Source organism: Myxocyprinus asiaticus, chromosome 21 (assembly GCF_019703515.2).
Source record: "Myxocyprinus asiaticus isolate MX2 ecotype Aquarium Trade chromosome 21, UBuf_Myxa_2, whole genome shotgun sequence".
Lineage (NCBI taxonomy): Eukaryota > Metazoa > Chordata > Actinopteri > Cypriniformes > Catostomidae > Myxocyprinus > Myxocyprinus asiaticus.
In genome coordinates this window covers 40411058-40436404 of record NC_059364.1, presented here as the reverse complement: position 1 = coordinate 40436404, position 25347 = coordinate 40411058, and the positions used below count along the sequence as shown (strand labels likewise).

At 37.2% G+C, this 25347-nt stretch overlaps 1 protein-coding gene across 4 annotated transcripts in view; it reads left to right on the top strand.

Moving 5' to 3' along the window:
- LOC127412111 (sprouty-related, EVH1 domain-containing protein 2-like) overlaps positions 1 to 23037 on the top strand; it is a 56792-nt gene extending 33755 nt beyond the window's left edge. For all 4 annotated transcript variants that reach the window (XM_051648197.1, XM_051648195.1, XM_051648196.1 and 1 more), the window contains 2 exons: positions 10820 to 10960; positions 16778 to 23037. In XM_051648197.1, the coding sequence (XP_051504157.1) occupies positions 10820 to 10960; positions 16778 to 17443 (807 nt within the window). In that variant the 3' untranslated portion in view covers positions 17444 to 23037. The remainder of the gene's footprint in view (positions 1 to 10819; positions 10961 to 16777) is intronic.
- Positions 23038 to 25347: the final 2310 nt, after the last annotated feature.

Below are 25347 nucleotides of genomic sequence, written 5' to 3'. Positions count from 1 at the left end.
GTGTCTCTGTCTATCTGGCATATTGCATTTATGTATACATATTTTACAAACTAAATCATATATTATTTGTATCCAAGTAATGCAAATAAAAAATAAATAAAAAAATTGCATTGGGGAAATTGTATTTGAAATGAAAAAGAATGGTTAATGGTCCAAAAAATAGGCCTCATTTTCTTTAAGCAACATATAATACATTTTTTATTTCTTAAGAAACATGATCTTGAGAGGTTACGTGAGATTCGTCCTAACTTATTTGTAGTGTATGTTGTTTTAAGCTATATGTTCACTAAAGACATGTATATTTTGTAAGTAATGTTTAGTAACTTCCTTTTCCCTTCTTTTCCGCTTTCATGTCTGTGGGTTTTGTTTGAGTGTGTGTAAGCGTCCCAAAAAAGCCTTGTTATATTTTTACCCCGCCAAGACTGTGGTGGAAGAGATGGGCCTTTGTTTTCTGAAGATGGTGGATGTGATAGCAGGCAGGTTTCCTGCGGCGATTTCTGAGCAGACTGTACCACTCGCTGTCATTTTGTCACAGTCACAGGAGAGCAGGAGTAGCAGGCGGGGTCAGGAGATTTCTTCCTGTTTTCCACAGTAAAACTATCATTAGCAGCTGCTTCCTAGCTAACTGCCATCCTGATTTACTGCCGCCCCGGGTGGAGGAGGGGGGCATGCACTGGGGAAGCCTCACAGCTCGTCTTTCACTCACTGTCTGTCTCGCTTTCAGGCCAAAAATGTAGACTACTAAACCAAGGACCTCGAGCTCTAAAGGAAACTTAATCCAGCGCTTCTTTCTGTCCTGGAATTTATGCTGTTCTATGGCTGTTGGGAGTGTCCCTACAATCAGGACACAGAATGAAGTGTTAGATTTACTGTTGAGCAGGACTGTCCAAAATTCTGAATTTAAAGGTGAAGTGTGTAATTTTTTTCTGCATGTATTTAGTACTTTCTTATATCCCAAGTTATTATGGAGAAGCAAATGTTAGCAAGCGATTTGTAGGTTAATTTTCCTGAAAAGTGTAAACACTGTGACTTTAAGTCGCTGTCAAAACATTGCTCTGTTTGTATGAGCATCCTGACACGCTGACACAGCAACACTGGCTCAACCAAAGGTGTGAGTTTGGGGCGGGACTATTTGTTTGCTGATCAGTGGCAGAAGGGGAGAATGTTTAAAAAACTAAAATCATTATTTTTGCAATTCCATTTGGCGGCGCAGAAATCACACAATTCGCCTTTAAGAACTGGCTCCCTTTCGATTCATGATTTGGAATTTTAATTGAATTGGCAACTCCCCACAGGATGCTGAATTTGAATTTGAGTTGGAATGACAGGAAGAGGAATTGGCTGAATTGCATTTCAAAGAAATTCAACACAATCACACAGGAGAGGAAACCCAACATGTTAAACTTTGGTCACAAGGTTTATTAGAGCACTCTGGGAAATGAAGTGTTCTTCCACCATATATATAAACATATACTGTTGATAGATAGATAGACGGATGGAAGGATGGAGGGACAGATAGATAGATAGATAGATAGATAGATAGATAGATAGATGGATAGATAGATGGATAGATAGATAGAATGACAGAATGATAGAACGATAAAACGATAGACATACAGATAGATAGATAGATAGATTCCTTATTTCAGTTTCAGATTATAATCCTGCATCCTGTTTGTTACCTCAATTCAAATTAAGGAATTGAACTGGAAATTAAAAGATATCCTCAGTTCAATACTGAATGGTGCACAGCCCTGCTACTGTTTGCCGGTTCTTTTTAAAGCCCACCTTTTTTGCATGACACACACTTGGCATGTCTCCCAGACACACTCAGAAGCGAGTGGACACACACTTCAACGTGAGGCTGGTGGCACAGTTGTTGGGTCGGTTCCTGGTGTTGATGACCTTTCCATATATTGCCATGTGAGGCAAGTGGCCACAGACAGCAGAAATGTGGGTCTGGATTTACAGATCAGGGTGATTATGTTGAGGGTGCTGTTCCTCTGTTGGGATGTACTGTACATTCCTCCTGATGTTTCCTTATGTACTAACCTATACTTAACGTCAGCTCATTTTAGCTCATTCAGATCAGGCATAGAACTTGCTCTTGGGTCTTTAGCAGGGTGTGTCTTTCATGCACTGTGAGAGGCCTGTTTTTAGGCTGGTTGTGCTCACGACACCTCGATCTTGAATTAATCAGAAAGGACATTTTCTTGAAAAGAAAGGGTTAGGGACATTGATATCAGTTTAACTCCTAATAATTAGTCATCAGTACTCTTCAGCAGAGCAGAGAACTCCACGCCCCCTGCTATACTCCTCTTCTGCCCTCCAGCATAATACTGACATAACTCCATCACTGCATCATCACAGACCGTGACACAAGCCGTGTTCTCTGATACAGTTTAAAAATATCATAATGGCTCTGATGAGTTATTTGTTATTAAAGAAATTATTTCGTTTTTTTATTTTTTCTATTTAGTACAGGCAAGCTTTTGTGTACTCATCATTTGGCATACAGAGTGAGACTGGTCAAATTAGTTTTACATCATTAACTCACTTGTTATCTTATTATCAAAGAGTTTAAAGGTATAGTTTACCTAAAATGTTATGTTTTGTAATGTCGTTCCAAACCCATACTATTTCCTTTCTTTCATGAAACACAAAAGGATACATTAAGCAGAATGTCTGTGCTGCTTTTTTCCATTTTAAGCAAATTGGATGTTGTTGTTAACTTTCAAGCTCCAAAAAAAGACAAAAAGTATTGTAGAAACAGTGCATATGAGTTTGCCGTAGGTCTCAAATGTCAATCACATACATGCATATTCAAATTGGTGCATTTTGCATCAACTTTGACTCCAGTGATGCCAAACGGCATTGGTTCTCACATGTTTTGTGACCAATCAAGACGCATTAAGTTCTAATAAGCGGCAGACCAATATATCAGTGTTACCGATTAATCGGTGCCGATAGTTGCTTTTTGGATATATTATCGGTTATGTTATTTTTTTTATTTTTTTATTCCTCCCTGTTATTCAAGAGCATTGTACAGCATTGTAACAGAGCAAAGTCTCCATCATTTCAAAATAAGAGTCCCTGGTGTGTTTTAGGCTTGTTTAAAGTTAAAAGTCCAGCGTTATGCACCAAATCTTAATTTATTCGGGTTATTATTGGGATTTTGGGTGAACAATGAACTGCATATGTGATTTTATTTATTTTGGACTCTTGTAGCCTCTGTGTCTAGTAAGGAAAGACTTAAGAATGTATTTTTTATTTATTTATTTATTTTTTTTTACATTCTATGAATCAATTTTAAAAACTATTGGCCGATTAATCGGTTATCGGCCTTTCCCAACACCTTATCGGTTATCGGTATCAACAAAATCCACTACCGGTTGACCTCTAGTTTTAATATATTAGATTTCCAATAGTTCTGATACTTTCTTTACAGTATTTTTTTTTTACTTATTGTAGCTTGGCAGTAAAAATCACCAACCACTTTCATTGTATGGTAAAGAGCTGCTTAGACATTTTTCTCTTTTTGTGTTTCATGAGGAAAAGAAAGTAATACGGGATTGAAACAATATTTCGGTATGGTTCTAACATGGACGGATGGTATCATATGGTTATACCATGGTACTTTTATGTGTTCTGGATGATTACATATTTATGTGCCATGCTTGGTAATCCAAAGATTGTCCAAATAAAGGACCACGGTGCTTTTTGTTAGTGATATTACAACACAATAAGGACCACTTAACTAATAACATTTAGCAATAACAAATACAGTTGTATTCTGATTTGAGCATTCTTTGATTAGTAATCAAACGCTAACATAATTTCTTTGTTTTTGGTGTTCTTTTTTACATATAGAAAGGATACATTCTTTTACTCCTCACTTTTTAGGTTGTGTAGTGTGTGTGATGAGGGGAATATACAGTATAAATGACAATAAATAAATAAATAAATAAATAACAACTTCCTGTACAGCAGTAGGGCAAGAAAAGGCTTTGCTGGATAGAGAGTTCACAGCCAGGGCCATGGATGATGCTCAAAGGATGTGGGATGTGGAAGACTACCAGTTCTGGGAAGTAGTGGAAAAAATAAGGTGGAAAGTATCAATGCTCCTTTATGCTAGTAGTAGACAACCTTTATTGCTTTATTCTCTCTGGTCCTTAGCAATACTGGGCGTCTGTGTGTGGAGTATGTGTACGTAAATCTCACAGCACTAATCACAGCAGTGGAAAAGGTACCAGTGCCCTACCACCCTCTGGGCTTCCTGCTTCAGATGCAAGGTGGCTAATTACAGGCAATTTCACTAGGAACTCAATTAGTTCCAGCACATTTCTCACTCTCTTGAGTGTCTTATTGAGGAATTCTAAGGATTGAAAGCACCATAAAGACCTTGTTGTGAATGGTGTGGAATCCATTGGAGAATAGAAAACTTTCTTCACAAAGCAACCCTGCGCAGATAGCATCTACATTCAGGTAGCCATGCACACACTGACCGCACTAGAATGTGAATGGTAGGCACTGGGTCAAGATCAAATCTCAGTTCTTGCGGATGACCTGAACATCAGGAAAGCTTTGATGGACAGCTTCAAAGGCGGTAATGCTGAAACATGCAAAACTACCCTTTAAATTTGCAAACTGTCAGGCATGCAGCCCTTCAGATGTCCCTCTATCTAGCCAAGCAGATATCAGAAGAGTTTGACCCTAGAAGTTAAGCTACACACAGTTCAAAAGAAATTTTTAACTTATTAGAGATGCTTGATAAGTATAGATAGATAAAGGGTTGCTACATTTTCGCTACACGAATATGGGGCACTTGAGCATTTTTAGAGTTTCAATATGGGACAATAGAGCTGCTAAGCCGTGATGTCAATTTGATGGCAAATACAAACAGCTAATTCGCCATAGGTTCCCTCAGAAATTTCCTATGGGTTTTTAGAATTGGGATTTTTGAATTACAAGTAAAATAAGATCTGTGGTGAAAATTACTTAAGACTTTTAAGTTTTGTTCTAGAATATAAATTACACACAATCATACCTCATTTGTGGATTTTGAAGCCAATGCTTGTTGCTAACTCTTCACTAAATAAAGACTTCAACAGTCGTCCATTTCATAAAGCACTTAGCTCATATGCTCATGGAAGTTGTAATCCTGAATTAGCATTGTGATGGCAACATGCATTTTTAAAAATACAGTTTCTTCAAAATTTATGTTTTAGGTATGACTGTGTATTTATGAACAAAATGTGAAAGTCTCTTCAAGTAATTTTAACCACAGGCTTTATTTTACTCATATATATAAAACTGCCATTATAAAAACCCATAGGAAATTCCTGAGGAAATCCATGGCCCTAAAATGCTAATTGTCTTCCCAGTTTTTGGACTACAAGCTGAACAGCTCTATAGGGAATTCTGTATGTGACATCTTCATTTCGACCAAAATACAGGAAGTCCTGGCTAATTCGGGACATTTGGCAACCCTATTGCTAGAGCTTGCCTACCCTCATATTTAGGGTAAGGGATGTAAAAAAAATCCCAAACCCAAAGTGTTAAACATTGGTGATTAACTCGTCCCACAATGTTTGTGCTATAGACATAAATGACACCTCAAATTGTGCGACTTGTGGGGAGGCTTGCTATAAATTTTTTAAGCAACTGGACTTACTATTTTCATCTGGCGGACAATAAAATGCCCATTGACTTACATTGTAGGAGGTACCCAAGCCATATCTAGGGACCAGAATCTCATAGAGACTTGGGAATGGGCCAAAAAAAAAAACTAAAAACCACACAGCAATGCCCTGTCAACCACCTAGAACACCATTGCATAGAGTATTGTCAGGGCAAGCACAATTCATTTTCTTGTAACAATCTGGTTTTCTTCAACTCTGTCTAAATTAAAAGTAGAAGGGAACTTGTCTACCTTTTGCCAACACTGTAAGTGTTTCGTTGTTTAAATTCTGTGCTATATCTCACTCTCATTGGTAATGCTGTAATTAGTGCTCACAATATGCTCCTTGAAGCCTCCATTATTGTTTCTGACCTCTGTACTCAGTTTTGGTCTGTCCACAGGCCGCTGCTTCTATTTTTTGTGCAGTTCGGGCAGTTCCTCTCTCAGCAGGTCCTATGGGGCCACATTAAGCTGTGTCCGGTTAGAGCCAGTTTATTGCGCAGACTTTCTGGCTGGCCCGGTTTGAATTGGTCTGGTGTGGTTTTGTGCCACAGGGTGGCCAGCCTGAGTCCCAAACTTAATGAAGGGGGCCCTTCATTAAGTTTGGGAATCAGGCTGGCCACCCTGTGGCACGATCTACACAAGATCAATGCATTTGTGAAATTACTAAAAAGAGTTCAGTTTCCCAAAGCTCTCTCTCTCAACCCCCCTCCCTCATTATCTCTCCACCCTCCCCCACTGCGGAACTGATTGCACGTCATTAACGAGCAGGCATCGGCTCTGCTGCTGAGAAGGTATGCCTTTGAATCAGAGTTGGGCCACATGTGCCTTTGAACTCTCTTGTTATCTCTGCTACGCCACACACTTTAGAGCTTTTCGATAAGATGCCTAATTTTTGGTGAGGGTTAGTGATTTAGTTTGGTGTGCCATGTCTTGCTCTTATACTCTTTGTTCCAAAACTTAGTGAGCTGCCTCCGTATGCGACATTTTAAGGCATCATAGGAAGCTCCCGACTCAAAGGCTGTTCAAAAAAGTAGACAGCATAATTATGCTGTACCATAAAATAGTGCTGGGTATTCTCATTTAAATTCAATCCCACTTTCAATTAGATTTAATTCTTTATTTTGTGTATATTTCAGTTATAATGTCCATTCAAACTTGGTACATTACGAAAATATGTAATGTTTTAATTTATAATTAGTTTTTCATAATGTTGGTCACATTTTCACTTTTAAAAATCTACAAATTACATGTATTCCTTCAATAAATAGGATGCCTTTAAATTGTTTATATTATATTGCATATATGTTTACTGTCTACATGCATAATTTGTGCTCTTTACAAGTATTTACATTGATATGTAGAACAAGTGCTTAAACGGAACTGTCTCTTTAACATTGAACAGTGGCAGTTCAGTGAGCGTCTCACAGAAGTGTTTTGGTTGAGCACCTAACAAGAGAAGAGTCGCATTGATTCTTTCCCACACCAATGCTATGTGTGATTAGAATTAAATGTTTATTATTGTATTATAATTGTTCAGTCTAACTACAAATGGGATAACTTAAACAATATTTGTGTATGCATTGTAATGCTTATCAGAGAATCGATTTGTTAGCTTAGCAACATGCTAACGCTAAACTCTTTTAGAATCAGTTGTGAGTTGCTGTCTATGTAGAGCATTCCAAATCAGTTACTTTTAAGGTTCCATCTCGGTTATAATGCTGCCTATGTAGGTAGTAGACAGTGAGGCAGCTCACAAGTTTTTTTTTCTGCTCGAAGTCTGTCTCATACTGCTGGAGTACTTTGGCCTAGTGTTTTTTAGACCTGCAATGTAAACATCTGAAAGGGTCTGTGTTTTTAATTATCTCCAGCAGTCCAGCCCCAGCTATCCTCCTAAATGTATTTTTAAATCATGTCAGCTCAGGCTCTTGGCAGGCCTTAGAGGGATGCCAGTATTATTTTTGGCCAGCAGTTCTGAGGTCTTTGTATGAACACGAAGGGGAAACGAAGGCCTGGCCAGGCTGGACAGACAGAGAGAGAGAGAGCTCAGACCAGGGTGCAGAGCACCGGAGGCTTCTGTTCCTCTCGCACAGCTGGAGTCCAGCCTCAAACATGGAAAAACAGGAAAAAGTCAATTTGAGTGGCATCACATTATCCGATCCCAGTGATCTAATGGCTGTGTGTGTACCAGTGAATCTTAAAGATCCAATGAAGTGACTTAACAAGTGCAGTTTTTTCTTCTGTATTGACCAAGGAGGTCTTTAATAACTGGAGAGAGCTATCCGTTAGCTTTCCCATTCATCTCAATGGCAGTTGCTCAGCTGGCGCATGCAGCTCCAGAAGTACACTCACTTACATATTCATGCCATCATCTAATCAGCCAATTGTGTGCAATGCATAAAATCAAGCAGATATGGGTCAGGAGCTTCAGTTAATGTTCACATCAACCATCGAAATGGGGAAATAATTTGATCACAGTGATTTCCACCGTGGCATGATTGTTGGTGCCAGACGGGCTGGTTTGAGTATTTCTGTAACTGCTGATCTCCTGGGATTTTCATGCACAACAGTCTCTAGAGTTTACTCAGAATGGTGCCAAAAACAAAAAATATCCAGTGAGCTTTAGTTCTGCGGATGGAAATGCCTTGTTAATGAGAGAGGTCAACGGAGAATGGCCAGACTGGTTCGAGCTGACAGAAAGGCTACAGTAACTCAGATAACCACTCTGTACAATTGTAGTGAGAATAATGGCATCTCAGAATGCACAACACGTCAAACCTTGAGGTGGATGGACTACAACAGTAGAAGACCACATCTGGCACTTTATTAAGACCATAGTGTTCCTGGTAAAGTGCTCAGTGAGTGTATATTCCAACAGTGGAAGAGTTGAAGATATTATAGCAGCAAAGAGTGGGATTAATCCTTAATGTTTTTTAAATTTAATGTTCAACAAGCACATATGAATGTTGGTGTTCAGGTGTCTACAAACTGTTGGCCACATAGTGTATACATTTTATAGTCCATGCATTTTCTTAAAATCGAACCCATTGCCGTAGCATTGCTAGTGCCATGCTCTACCAGTTGAGCTATAGGAATGCAAAACTCCCTGCTTCATGCCAACAAGCTAATAATATTTAGACACACATTCTTTTTATATATCTTTTTTAAAGCTGATATTGTGTGTTTGCATTAACACTGCACCTGACAGGTGGTTGTTTAAGGCATCCGGTTTATTCAGAGGAAGGATCACGTCCAGACTCTCAGCCACTAATCACTTCCCTTCCACCCAGCCATCCTGCCTGTCTGTCTGTCGTTCTGTCCGTCTGTTCAGCCCACCTCCGCAGGCAGCTGGCTGTCTGCACCATTCTTATGTTTCGTGTCTACCGACTACGCCAATGTTCTCGATGGAGCGCAGCTGGACGTTGCTGGAAGTTGCACTCCAACCTGGCTATGACTTTTAAAGGGGTCATATCATAATATTTTTTTTATTTAGTATGTTTCAATGAGGTCCACGTTAAAGTATTTTTTTTTTTTTTTTTTTTTTTGAGCTAACAACAATACAATTTTGGCCACATCCGCACTATTCTGTTTTCGTTTGAAAACTCAGTTTTCAGGATCCCAATGCCATCGTTTTCTGCATGCAGCAATGGAAAACATTTTCAAAATTCTACATTTTCGGTGGAGTAAACACCATCTAGTGTGGATCAGAAGTGTAAAAGTAGTGAAATTAATGTGTTTTCAAATCAGAACATATTAGTGTGGACGTGGCCTTAGTTTTTCATTTTCCACCATCTCTCTAAGCCAGAGGGGAACTGGCTCCCCCAGCTGAGTCTAGTTTTTCTTCCTAGGTTTTTTCTCCGCTAACTAAACATCTTATGGAGGTTTTGTTCCTTGCCACAGTTGGCTTTGGCTCACTCACTGGGGGCCTTAGATATTAAGGCATGATTTTCAAAGACGTTTTTCAGTGAAGCTGTTCAATGGGGACTTAAAGCTGAAGTATGTAACTTTTTCAGCGTTAAAATTCGTTCTTCTATCTCAGTTTAATACGTAAAGACAACCATAAGTAAGCCAAACACTGTGTTTCTGTCGTGCTATGAAAATTGCTCTGTTTGTTTTGTGCGACCCGCTTCAACCTGCCCCAACAACGTTATTCAACCAATGGTGTGAGTTGGAGAAGGGACTGTCTCTTTGTTTGACCAATTTAAATGATATGTATTATGAGAAGTGCTATACAAATAAAAATTACTTGACTCTCTGAACCTAAGAATTGTTCTGACGCCCACGGGCCGTTCACTTACCATCTAAACACAAAAATGGCTAGGGCTTTCTTAAAATGGCAAGCCCCAATCTGGCTGGCTTTACATAACATACAGAAGTCTGGGTGTATTTATACCCCTAGCAAAGCACAATTGGTCATTTTATTTGTGGATCAAACAGCTCCTTCCCATCTAAGGTGATAGTTCTTGGCCAAAATAAGCTGCAATGTGGACCAGACTTTATACCAATAGTTTAAAAGTCATGGATATTATATTAATATTAATTAGGTACATTAAAAAGGTAGTCTATTGATTAGTTAATTTAAAGACTTTTATCTCGACTACAAGCTCTTGACCAATGAGGTGTTCTGCAGTCCCATCTGTGGTGATGATATGGACCAGAGCTGTTGGTTTTGTGTGTGATGGCCAATATCCCAGCGCACTGGAATCATTTTGAGTTCCCCTAATAACAGGGAGACTTTAGAGGTTTTTACAAATCCTGCGGCCTGAGGGATTTTTTTTGTTTAATTACACACAAGTTGAGCCACGTCACGTTGGATTGACTGCACTGACGTGTGTAAGTGTGTAATGTTGGTTGTCTGTGTGTAGTGTATAACATTATAGCTGTGAATCAATGCCAGCTGCGCATGAGGTCATGGAAAACTACATTTATTCTGCAAAACACCTGACTGCGATTGTGGTGTCATCTTGACTTTCTCTCAAAAGACTGACCTCAATTTCCTGGACAGTACATGAACTGTTTTACTCTCTTGTTTTTCTCATGATGTGTCTATATTTCTGGAGATTTATTGCTCTTTGTCTGCAGATGTCTCTGGGTCTTTTGAGGCTATTCTGAGTGTCTGTCTGTGTCTCTGTTCTTCAGACCGCCACTGACAGTTCCTCAAACTCATCTCAGAAGAAGGAACATGCTACACAGCTAGTGGCCACCTCCACTTTCTATGAACCTCACCCACATCGCTGCATCCTGCAATATCGGCCACCTGAGCGCTACAATCTTGATCAGGTGTGTGTAATAATAATAAAATTATGAGTAAGCATTTGGATGGTTGACAAGTTGCAAGTGTTTCCAGAGCGAGCAACTTTTTAAGCTCACTTTCTGTCAATCAAGAATCTTTGAGGGTATACAGAACATTTTTGTTGATAACCCCATCTTTTGGCCACACTCTTTTTTGTGTACAGTGCATGCAAGTGCCGTGATGCAATGCAACAAAATTTGTTTGCATCCATTATAATCAATGTTTCTGTCTACACTTCACGTGGCATGATGTCAATACAGGGCTTGTAGTTTTTTGCATGCAAACTCATCAGGTGGACAAGAAAACTGTCCACAGCAAAACATACCACTCATAATACAACCAGAACATCGAAGCATAGCACTACCATTCTCCAAGAGATGGAGCCTTGGCCAGCTGACAGTGAGGAACAATAATGTGAAAGTAATTAACGTGTTGCTTTCCATAAAAAGCAATTTAATTAATTACTTTTATTAGTAAGTGTTCGTTCACTCGGGATGTTCTTGTTTCCATCTGCTCTAAATTTTAATTGGGTTTCAGTGTACATTCACCGATCAGCCACAACACTAAAACCACCAACCTAATATTGTGTAGGTCCCCCTCGTGCCTCCAAAACAGCGCCAACCGGCATCTCCGAACAGCATTCTGAGATGTTATTCTTCTCACCACAATTGTACAGTGTGGTTATCTGAGTTACCATAGACTTTGCCAGTTCAAACCATTCTAGCCATTCTCTGTTGACCTCTCTCATCAACAAGGCATTTCTGTTCACAGAACTGCTGCTCACTGGATGTTTTTTGTTTTTGGCACCATTCTGAGTAAATTCTAGAGACTGTTGTGTGTGAAAATCCCAGGAGATCAGCAGTTACAGAAATACTCAAACCAGCCCATCTGGCACCAACAATCATGCCATGGTCCAAATAACTGAGATCAAATTTTTTCCCATTTTGATGGTTGATGTGAACATTAACTGAAGCTCCTGACCCATATATGCATGATTTTATGCACTGCAGCCACACAATTGGCTGATTATATCATTATCGCATGGATGATTGTTGGTGCCAGATGGGCTGGTTTGAGTATTTCTGTAACTGCTGATCTCCTGGGATTTTCACACACAACAGTCTCTAGAATTTACTTTTATGCTGCCTTTATATACTTTTTGGACCTTACTCACCCTTATGCCATCCCAGATGTGTATGACTTTCTTTCTTCTGCAGAACACAAATTATGATTTTTAGAAGAATATTTCAGCTCTGTAGGTCCGCACAATGCAAGTGAATGGTGGCCAGAACTTTGAAGCTTAAAAAGCTCATAAATGCAGCATAAAAGAAATCCATGCGTCTACGGGTTTTAAATCCGGGTCTTCATAAGTTATATGATAGGTGTGAGTGAGAAACAGATCAATATTTGTCATTTTTACTATATATTCTCATTACTCCCCAGTAGGTGGTGATATGCACAAAGAATGCAAATTGCCAAAAAAAAAAAAAAAAAAAAAAATGTGAAAGTGGAAGTGGAGATTTATAGTTAAAAAGGATTTAAATATTGATCTTATCATATTGCTTCTGAATACATGTAGTCATATGGATTTTCACACACAACAGTCTCTAGAATTTACTCCGAATGGTGCCAAAAACAAAAAACATCCAGTGAGCGGCAGTTCTGTGGATGGAAATTGTTGATGAGAGAGGTCAACAGAGAATGGCCAGACTGGTTTGAACTGACAAAGTCTACGGTAACTCAGATAACCGCTCTGTACAATTGTGGAGAGAAGAATATCATCTCAGAATACTATTCTGAGGTGCGGCACGAGGGGGACCTACAAAATATTAGTCAGGTGGTTTTAATGTTGTGGCTGATCGGTGTAAGTGCTAGATGGACATCTTGATGAGTTTTGTTATTTTGTTTTCTTCTCTCCTTTCTTTTTAACGTCTAGTTAAAAACTGTTTTACAAATGCATCTCAAGGCATCTGCCTTTTTTACTATTCAGTTGTGCTCCACTTTTATAATAAACATTCCCCAACACTGTATAGGCTACTAGTATTTTATTTTGGTGTAGATCTTAGTAAGGGTTGGAGTCATATTAAATTTTTCTCTATTGTAAATAGGGCTGTGAGGGATAGACATGCAGTCCGTTCAATGGGTTGTAGAATCGAAATGTTCTAGAGCACGTTTTATTATCCCAGCTCATGTTTGGTGGAGTTTTTGTCAACTGCATTTCTTTTCGTCAGCTGAACGATCTACATGAGGATATTAAACAATACAACTTTGTAAGTTATTTCTTGTTTTCCAGTAAAAATATCTAAACACCCTTAAAATAAGATACATTTACAAAATGACACATTAAGCTTTGTTTTTAGATAAATATAACAAAATGTACTGACTATTTGCCAGTGGGGTCATACCAATAAACATAATTAATTTTGTTAGATGTGTCTGAAAACATTACTTAAAGGGATAGTTCACCCAAAAATGAAAATTCTCTCATGATTTACTCACCATCATGCCATCCCAGATGTGTATGACTTTCTTTCTTCTGCAGAACACAAATTATGATTTTTAGAAGAATATTTCAGCTCTGTAGGTCCGCACAATGCAAGTGAATGGTGGCCAGAACTTTGAAGCTTAAAAAGCTCATAAATGCAGCATAAAAGAAATCCATGCGTCTACGGGTTTTAAATCCGGGTCTTCATAAGTTATATGATAGGTGTGAGTGAGAAACAGATCAATATTTGTCATTTTTACTATATATTCTCATTACTCCCCAGTAGGTGGTGATATGCACAAAGAATGCAAATTGCCAAAAAAAAAAAAAAAAAAAAAATGTGAAAGTGGAAGTGGAGATTTATAGTTAAAAAGGATTTAAATATTGATCTTATCATATTGCTTCTGAATACATGTAGTCATATGGATTTTCACACACAACAGTCTCTAGAATTTACTCCGAATGGTGCCAAAAACAAAAAACATCCAGTGAGCGGCAGTTCTGTGGATGGAAATTGTTGATGAGAGAGGTCAACAGAGAATGGCCAGACTGGTTTGAACTGACAAAGTCTACGGTAACTCAGATAACCGCTCTGTACAATTGTGGAGAGAAGAATATCATCTCAGAATACTATTCTGAGGTGCGGCACGAGGGGGACCTACAAAATATTAGTCAGGTGGTTTTAATGTTGTGGCTGATCGGTGTAAGTGCTAGATGGACATCTTGATGAGTTTTGTTATTTTGTTTTCTTCTCTCCTTTCTTTTTAACGTCTAGTTAAAAACTGTTTTACAAATGCATCTCAAGGCATCTGCCTTTTTTACTATTCAGTTGTGCTCCACTTTTATAATAAACATTCCCCAACACTGTATAGGCTACTAGTATTTTATTTTGGTGTAGATCTTAGTAAGGGTTGGAGTCATATTAAATTTTTCTCTATTGTAAATAGGGCTGTGAGGGATAGACATGCAGTCCGTTCAATGGGTTGTAGAATCGAAATGTTCTAGAGCACGTTTTATTATCCCAGCTCATGTTTGGTGGAGTTTTTGTCAACTGCATTTCTTTTCGTCAGCTGAACGATCTACATGAGGATATTAAACAATACAACTTTGTAAGTTATTTCTTGTTTTCCAGTAAAAATATCTAAACACCCTTAAAATAAGATACATTTACAAAATGACACATTAAGCTTTGTTTTTAGATAAATATAACAAAATGTACTGACTATTTGCCAGTGGGGTCATACCAATAAACATAATTAATTTTGTTAGATGTGTCTGAAAACATTACTTAAAGGGATAGTTCACCCAAAAATGAAAATTCTCTCATGATTTACTCACCATCATGCCATCCCAGATGTGTATGACTTTCTTTCTTCTGCAGAACACATATTATGATTTTTAGAAGAATATTTCAGTTCTGTAGGTCCATACAATGCAAGTAAATGGTGACTAAGGCAGCATAATAGTAATCCATACGACTCCAGTGGTTAAATCAATATCTGTGAGTAAGAAACAGATAAATATTTAAGTCCTATTTCACTATAAATTCTCCTCCCTGACCAGTAGGTGGCGATATGCATGAAAAATGTGAATCGCCAAAAACTAAAGAAGAAGAATGTGAAAGTGAAAGTGGAGATTGATAGTAAAAAAGGACTTAAATATGGATCTGTTTCTCACCCACAACTATCGTATCACTTCTGAAGACATGAGTTGCATCCGAAACCGCGTATTATCACAGTATGTACTGTATTTGATGAAGGAAGCACTTATCTGCTGGCAAAACAGTACGTTCTTTTAGGTATGCATTCGAGTAGTATGAATAGAATTTGGACATATTTCATCTGTGGACGTTGGCATCGTCTCGTGACCCGAATATATGACGTAATAACAATAACCGTGAAAACTGTCTGCTTTGGTTTTGTTAAACAAGCACCATTCAAGCACAAGGAACAAATATCTTGGTATATATTGCACTTACAGTTGAGAAGAGCTGTCCGCCTTGCGATTCACCACCGTTCCTTTAAATCCAGTGTTTTGAACGTGCCGTTGCCTCAGCTCCCGAGGGATTATGGGATCGTTAAGTGTCCAGTCAATCCGCACTTAAAAATCTCGCCAGAAATAGTAGGTCATCTGGGTATTTCTCATTTACTGCTTCATGAAAACTGTAAATTTGGACATACTACTCCATTGCATAGTGTTTTTGGCATACTAATTTATATAGTAGAGAAGTATGGATATTCAGACGTAGGGATGGATTTTACCACTGAAGTTTGTCTTGTTTTCCAGTAAAAAAATTCTAAACACCCTTAAAACAAATAACATTTACTAAATGACACAATTAGCCATGTTTTTAGATAAATATAACCAAATTTACTGACTATTTGACAATGGGGTCAGAACAATAAACATAATTCATTTTGTTAGATGTGTCTTGAAGGGATAGTTCACCCAAAAAAGGAAAATTCTCTCATCATTTACTCACCCTTATGCCATCCCAGATGTGTATGACTTTCTTTCTTCTGCAGAACACAAATTATGATTTTTAGAAGAATATTTCAGCTCTGTAGGTCCACACAATGCAAGTGAATGGTGGCCAGAACTTTGAAGCTTAAAAAGCTCATAAATGCAGCATAAAAGAAATCCATGCGTCTACGGGTTTTAAATCTGGGTCTTCATAAGTTATATGTTAGGTGTGGGTGAGAAACAGATCAATATTTGTCATTTTTTTAACTATATATTCTCATTACTCCCCAGTAGGTGGCGATATGCACAAAGAATGCAAATCGGCAAAAAAAAAAAAAAAGAATGTGAAAGATTTATAGTTAAAAAGGACTTAAATATTGATCTTATATTGCTTCTGAATACATGTAGTCATATGGATTACTTTTATACTTTCTTTATGTGCTTTTTAGACATTCAAAGTTTTGGTCACCATTCACTTGCATTGAATGGACCTACAGAACTGATATATTCTTCAAGAATCTTTGTTTGTGTTCAGCAGAAGAAAGAAAGTCATATCTGGGATGGTATGAGGGTGAGTAAATCATGGGAGAATTTTTATTTTTGTGTGAACTATCTCTTTAATATTTAATTTCGCTTGTCAAGCAAATGTATCATGTTGTAAGGATGATAAGATATTTTTACTGGAGAATAAGATGAAAATACTGATTAAGTAATACATTTTTGTTTTTGCTAAATATCCCTCACAGCCTCATTTTCAATCACAAAAAAATACATATGGACTCTACTCTGACAAAGGTCTACAATTAGTAAGTTATTTCTGCTTTACTCCTGCTCATATTTCCCCATTGTCTCCTAGAAATTCTCCAGGAATCCCTTCACATTTGAGGATGAGGAGATAGTCCGAATCAACCCCAGAGAGCGCTGGCTGATCACAGGCTACGAAGATTACCGCTACGCCGCCGTGCCGGACAAGTTCATCCAGACTGAGGACTCGGACTTGTACGTTCACATTGCTAAGAACGAAACCCTAAAGCATGACTACAACTACCCCTATGTGCCCAGCTCAGACTTTAGCCAGTGCGACCTCAAGAGCCACTGTGGGGCCAGCGAGGGTGTCGTGGTGGCCAACCAGCCACGCTCCTTCAAACTCAAGGGCAAGCGAAGGAAAGAGGATGGCGAATGGTCACGCTGTGTCTACTGCCGGGATATGTTTAACCACGAGGAGAACCGTCGCGGCCAGTGCCACGACGCTCCGGACCCCATCCGAACCTGCATCCACCGGGTCAGCTTCATGTGGTGCGCCGACAGCATGCTCTACCACTGCATGTCCGACCCGGAGGGTGACTACTCGGACCCGTGCTCTTGCGACACCACTGAGGAACGTTTCTGTCTGCGCTGGATGGCCCTGCTGGGTCTGTCGGTGTTTGCACCCTGTTTGTGCTGCTATCCGCCGCTGCACATGTGCCACCGCTGCGGTGTGGCTTGCGCCTGCTGCGGAGGAAAGCACAAGGCCGTCGTTTGAGACGCTCCCCTGCCCCCCTCCCGAACGCACTGAGGAGGGCAGGAGCGCAAAAAAACAGACAGACGTGGGTGGATCATTCGAGCTTTTACATTGCAAAAAAACATTTTCTTATCAGTATGAACTTGTTTTCCAGTAAAAATATCTAGACATTTTGTTGAGTTTATATTTCTTTTCTCAATTGCCATTTTTTATGCCCTGCTTTAAGCATAAATCTAACTTTTTTTTTTTTTAATGTTTATGTTTAAAACAAGAAAAGACAATTTGCCAATTGGGTAAGAAAAATAATCTTAAATCAAGATATATTCTCTGAAAACAAGTCTTAGTATCTTATTTTATACAATTCTGCTTCTCAAGCAACTGATCTTATTTTTACTGAAGGTTCACATATTTTACTGGAAAACAAGACAAAAATACTGATTAAGAAAATTATTTTTGCAATGTACTGTCTTATTTTAGTTTGCTCTCTCCTGGTTCCAGAAAAGAAACTTGGTGCATTTAACTGGCTTGAAAAACTTTTACGTACTTCTCTTTTGTTTTGTTTTTATAAATACGAATATATATATGTGTGTGTGTATGTGTGTGTGTGTGTGTGTGTATGTGTGTGTGTGTGTGTGTTCTTTGCTCCCCCTTTTATTCTGGAATTTTCTCCGGTTCCTCGTGAAAGAAATTGCTCTTTTGACATAATGTCATGCATTACTTATGCAGGTACTTTATATTTTTTACACTGATTTCACTGTTTCAAGCACTTGAATCGCTTGTTATTTTAATGTTGCGTGTGCTCGATTTCAGCATCTATCATTTGATTTTGTTGTTCATTCACTTTGGCCAGCAAAGGGAGAAATTAGCTGTTTACTCTTCCTAAACAGGTCCATAGACGAACCTGCATTTATATCCCAAGCCCTTTAACCATTCAGAACAATAACATTGAGATTAGCTTGAGACACTAAACCTGTAGTTGGGTGGACTTTGGGTTTGAATGGAAGAGACGAGAGAGAGAGAGAGAGTGTTGTAAATGATAACATTGTATCACAGCATAGTACTGTCATTATTATATTTAAGCCAAATTTACATAAGCTGCATTAAGAGTATATGTAAATACTGTATACTCGTATGTATATGTTTAAAATCAAATTATTGTAATCATCTTCAACAGCCACGGCTGTGCTTCAAACAATGGACATTTTCCTTATAGTTGACTTATTTTTGATGTGAGGGTGACTTTTAAGTTTAAGCATATTTGATATCCAAAGATTATTTTTGTCATATTTATTTTCACAGTCAATTGAATCACCAGCCAAAGGGAGAAAAAATAGAGAGAAATTATTGGACTGTGGTCAAAGAAGCACATCAACCGAGCCCACACAGCTTACACTGCAAAAATCATTTTATTCTTGTTTTCCAGTAAAAAATATTTAAATATTCTTAAAACAAGATTCATTTAAGTAAACTTGTATAAGATAACAAGACTCCATTACAGATTGCTAATGACTTCTCTAAGGCTTACGTCCACATTAATCCAGATACATTTGAAAATGGTGTTTTCGTTTTCGAAACGCTCTCCGTCCACGCTGACATTTTCAAATGTTTTCCAAAAGTTTCTCGTCCACACTGAAACTTATGAAAACTCTTAAATCCCCTTACTGTGCATGCGAAAAATTGCCATTCCATGTACGGTGTGAAACACAATTGTCCTCATGTTCCGTCACCAGACAGCAATTACGATTAAACTTCCCATCGCCTTTGAAGGAATGCAATTTGGAGGTTGTACAAAGTAACATTTATCTTCAGGGTTGGGAAGGTTACTTTTCAAAAGTATTCCACTACAAGTTACAGAATACATGCTGTAAAATGTCATTTGTAACGCATTCCGTTAGATTACTCAAGGTCAGTAACGTATTCTAAATACTTTGGGTTACTTCTTCAGCACTGGTAGATTTTTTTCACTTGTTTTGACTATAAACAAGTAAATAAAGTAAGAAAACACACTTCACTGTAAAAATACGTTCTCTGAAAAGAAGCCTAAATATCTTATGCAGTTTTGCTACGCAAGTAAATTTATCTTGTTTTCAGAAAAAACTATATTTAAATTCTCATTAAGAATACAATCTTTGCCCTAATATCAAAGGTCTTACTAGAGAAAAAAGTTATGCTGTAATGTGAATTTTTTTTCATAGAATTCATTAGATAATATAATCGGGCCAGCTAACAGATGCATGTAAAGGCAAGAAATAGCATTTTAGCTTAGCACAAAGCTAAATGTTCGCATGACAATTTACACAAGGTTAACTATTTTTTCTGCTTCAGAACTCCACAGAATGTACACAACAACATCCTTTTCTGATCGTATGTGGATTCATAGAATGAGGCAGAAAATATATTATTTGTAGCCTTCTATACGATGTTAAAGGCAACGTTGGTTAGAATTTCTTGTACAAAATAATCTAACCGCATAAAAAACAATGACATGACACGTAATTGTGTATTTATTGCATTTATGTTTCATCTGTCAAACCGTTTCTAACTGTTTTGTTAAGTCGTAGAAACATGATGTAGCTTCTCTATTAAGCTCCCAAGGGAAAGTTCCTCAATGACGTCATATCCACCTTTTCACTCACAACAGAAAACAGTGAAAGCGTTCGTATGAATGAAACACATCATTAGAAAGTGTTTCACCGATGTTCAAAAGCTCCTCGAATCACGTCATTTATATGAAAAAAATAAACTCTGTATTAAAAGAAACAAATTACATTAAAGGCAAAGTAATCTCTTCAGTAATCAAAATACTTTTTGAATGTAACTGTATTCTAATTACCAGTGATTTAAATTATAACTGTAGTGGAATACAGTTACTTATATTTAGTATTTTAGATACATGAATACATGTATTCCGTTACTCCCCAACCATGATTATCTTTAACAATGCTCTCAAAGTGAATATCAGGCTCAACAACGCCGCTACAATGGGCCACCATCTTGATTGTTTTGGGTTGAATGGATCACACGACTGCGTCACATGACAACAAATACGTCATCATTTTTAGATATCTCCATTTACATTGTCCACACTGCAACGCGAGGATGGCGTTTTCAAATATATCCACTTGGGAGAGTGTTTTTGAAAAGTACATTTTTTGCTGTTAAAAACGCAGTCTCTGTGTGGAGGGAAGGCCAAAACGATGAGAAAACCATGCATTTTCAACGAAAACGTATTAGTGTGGAGCTGGCCTAAAACTTTTCTGATTACTTCATTGGAAAGGAATCACATTACTAATTACTTTACTTTTAAGTTACTTTCTAAAACACTTCACAGAAAAGTATTATATATTATATCTATACATGCCTTTCAGCTGTAACAGAAGCGAAAACAGATATTTATCTGAAAATAATTCATGTTTTAATGTATTCTACATAAATAATATTATTTAGAAAAATGTGTAACCCAAATAATGTATTTATTAGCTTTTTTTTTTCAATTAACTTAATTGAAAGTCAGTTACTGTAAACTGATTACAAGAATTAAAAATATAATGTTAAATTACTTTTAGAATACAATATTACAGACTACATTATAGTAACTAATTACTTTGTAATCAGATTACATCCAACACTGGTCTTACCCTATTGGTCTTTTTTTTTTTTTTCTTGTTTTAAGCATAAATATCACACAGTTTTGCTAGATTTATGCTTAAAACAATAAAACAATAAAAAAATAAATAACATTTTGTCAGTGGGGTATGAAAAATAATTAATTTATATATAAAGATTGTGTATTGTGTTTTAAGGATGTGTAGATGTTTTTACTGGACAACAATACAAAAATACTTATTACGAAAATGATTTTAGCAGTGTATTTAATTTCATATATTCTAAGGAGGGGAAACACTAAACCGCAATCTATTTTCCCTTATGACAGATGGCTCATAATTTGTCTCTATGATCTTCAGAAAGAAATTGTTGTTTCAGAGATGTTTCCAGTTTCCAAAAAAAAAAAAAAAAAAAAACATAACAGAAAAATAAGCTTGATTTCAGGGTGCTTTATAAAGGGACGTTTGCCAAACCGATCTCCAGTTTCTTCATTACAATAATGTTACTTAACGCCTTAATTTTCTCTCAGTTGAACGAGAATTTTTGCGAGGACATTAAAACGAATCAGAGTAGTTCCTCACAGTAAAAAATAATGAATAAATATTTTTCTATTATATTTAAAAAAATAAAAATAACACCCCAATATATAGGCCTTTGTGTTTAATAAAAAAGTGCTCCAGTTATTATGGGAGTGAAATGGCATGGTACAATCGGTGAAGCAGCTCGTATGTGTCGGGTCTGTCTCGATCACCTCACCCATCCCTGTGAAGAACTCCATGGTTATCCAGTCACTTTCCCTGGTTGAGGTTTATGCTTTGTCTGAATAAATCATCAACCGACTAAGCATTACTCTGCGTAGATATTCAAACCGGATGTGAAAAGTCAGTGACTGTACAGTGTATGTGCGTCACATGCTTGTTCATGTTATATAAACATTTAGCCTCAAAATCATGTTCTTCTCAGAGTTGTGTTCTCAATTGTGGTTTAGCTACTCTTAAAAATAAAGGTTTGTTAAAGCATCTTAGGTTCAGCAAAGAACCCTTTCTTATTAAGAACCATAGACTTTTTGAATATATGTTTTTTTGTTGTTGTTGTTTTTGTTTTTTTTGTTCTGGTATCCTGATCCTATCAATTCCAGATAATATATACATATAATATAAACTATAGGTTTAATTTTAAAACAAAAACAGATTGTTTCATGTAGTCTCAGCCCTTAGTGCACCACAATTGAAAATGTTCTCCTATGGCATTGTAAGACCCTTTTCGGAACCTTTATTTTTAGGAGTGTAGGGGTGATACTATGTGCTTTAATGAGTGTGTAGGTGTCTATTGTTATGGAGAACGAGTAGATGCTCCCTGTCGGTTCACTGGAGTCCTACCACAAATAGGTGGTGGAGAGGAACGCAGGGGTTCATGCAAACCTCTGCAGTGAGGTGTCAGCTGTCACTGTGTCCTTCGTTCACCATGTGTCCTTTCTTTATCTCAGTCTGTCAGCTTCTGCAATACTGACATCATCCAAACTTAGAGAAGAGCTGAGTTTTATTTTTCTATCTGTGGTAATAGAAAGTTAACCAAAAGCATTCTGTATGAACATCTGTCCTGGTGCGACATCTGGCTACTACACACATTTACCTGTTAAAAAGTGCCTGAAGCATATTGTTAATCTATCTCCTTGTATACTAAAAAAAGAAACTGAAAAAAAAGATGAAAATTAAATAAAACCCTATTGTATTGATTAGTTTTGTTTTTTATGATCCAAATTTTTACCTCTGTAAAAAGCAAAAAAATCTATATCAAATGTATGATGTACAGTTTTATTTCTTTTCTTTTTTTTTTTTTTTTTATCATTTCTAACATGTATGATCAATGAAGCTCCTGCTTTTAGGAAAAGATGGAACAAAGAGAAAGTACTTTGTAAATACCAGTTGATCATATCAGAACTACATGGTGGCCTAGCTGGTGTGTAGTTCTACATGTTTGTTCTAGGGCCCAATAAAAAACAGAAACCAGTTACTGTTCCTACATTCATGCTGTTTGCCAAGTTATAGGGATAGTTCTTCCCAAAAATAATATTTTATCATCATTTATTCACCCTCGTACCGTACAGCCCGTATTATTTCTTTTCACCATGAAAAACATAAAAATGAGATATTAGGCAGAATGTCTGAGCTGCTGTTTTCCATCAAATGTAAGTGAATGGAGACTGGGGCTGTCAAGCTATATAAAGCACAGAAAAAGCATTATAAAATTAGTCCACATGACTCATTTGCTAAATTCCAAGTTTTTTGAAGCTGATTGATATCTGTGTGTGAGGAACAGACAAATATTGAAGTCATTTACTGATGATCTTCTCCTCTACAGTAGCTCTCGAATCTAATTTGCAAACTTGCAGCATTGTGAACCAAGGATGCTTTTGCATTAATGATTAACATGATGAAACATTTCTAAAATTGCAATTTTTTGAATGGAACAAAAGCGTGAATTGGATTTGAGAGCTCCGGCAGAGGGGATGATTATTGGTGAATATCATCTTACATTTTAGTCTATTTCTCCTATTAAAGCAGTTGAACAGATTCAGAAGACTTGAAATATATCACACAAGTCATATAGACTACTTCTATGATACTGTAATGGTGCTTTTTGTCCTTTTTGGAGCTTGGCAGTATTAATCACCATCCATAAAAAGATACATTTTCTTTTTTGGGTGAACTAAACGGAGTTACAAAGCCAAAATACAGTAAATACGCTACAGAAAATGGCTTCAAAGCCTTTTGATTGTCCAGCCAAATGTAGATTATAAAATAGTCACACTTCGTTGTCTCTAAAACTGAGCATAGTTGAGCCAAACCCATCTGTCACAAGACAGATCATAGTCTAAGAGACCCGAAGTGGAATGTGGAGTTATTGTGTTTTGCAGGGCATTATACCATTAAAGGGGAGATTCAATGAGAATTCCATTGGATTTTGACTTTGGCCTCCCGTTTATCCTGTTGAATAATGCACAGAATGACATTTTAATGTCCTTAAGCCATTGGTTCACCTATACAAACTGGTCAGTGGTCATCAGTAAGCTGTTATCAATCAAATTGCAGGTATGCACAAACCCCCAATTGAACATGTGATGCTCTTAGCCATCTCCTAATGTGTTTTTAGCCAGACAACGTGACTGCAGTGCTTGCATCTGGACGCAGAAGTCTTTGAGCCCCTTCTGTGCAACCGAAACATGTGAAAGCCATACAGGACATTAAGCTGTTTCACTCAGGATGTTTCTGAAAAAGCATATGGACGATTATCTGGCAGGAGAAGAGGGTGGGGGAAGGAACGTCCCCAAAGGCTTGGCCTGCTCTGCTGCTTGGTGACTGCAAATAGCATCAACGTCCACATGTGCAAACATTTAAGATGTATTTTCTCGTAATGAGGTCACTTTTTTCTTCTTGCTTTGAAACAAAGGAAGTGATTCCTTACCTCTGCCAAGGGCCCTTTTGCATGAAGCCTTTGGAATTCAGATTTAGATCTGTAGCCCCCCAGTAGTTTCTTAATGGCATCGTTTCAGTTATTTTCTTTGAAAGAATCGCAATTTGCCATGTTTGAGCCAGTTAACAAGATAACTCTGGGTAATCCCAAAAATAAAAATTCCATCATTATATACTTACTCTCATGTTGTTCAAAATCAAAATGACTTTCTTTCTTCTATGGAACTAAAAATGTGAACTTTTGAAGAATATCCTTTCCGCTCTTTTCCATTTAATGGAAGTGAATGGTGACCATTGGCTGTCAAGCTCTTTAATCACTATAAAAGCACCAAAAAGTATCATATTCAGTGTTGAGTGTAATGTAATCACAAAGTAATTAGTTACTGTAATATAATTACTTAAAAAAGTAAAATAAAATTTAAAAAAGTAGTGTAACATTACGTTTTAAATTCTTGTAAATAGATTAACATTTCTGACATTGAATTGTAATTACTTGTAAGTACATTGCTTGGATTACACATATTTCTAAAATACTATTTTTGTAAAATATATTTATTATATGAATTCATATGTTTATGTACGACAGTTTGCATTTCTGGGACAGCTGAAGGGTGTGCGACAATGTACAAGGGGAAAATATATTTGATTATTTGTGAAGTAATCTGTAAAGTAATCTTATTACAATTTTAGAGAATAACTTGTATTGGATTACTGTTTGAGTAACTTATCCAACAATCATCATACAATAGTATAATGTGACAATCCAAGCAAAATTGATGTCGTTATTCACTGAAAATATTGTTCTGCATGTGCTCAAATCAAAAATGGCACTTTGTGTCATTGCAT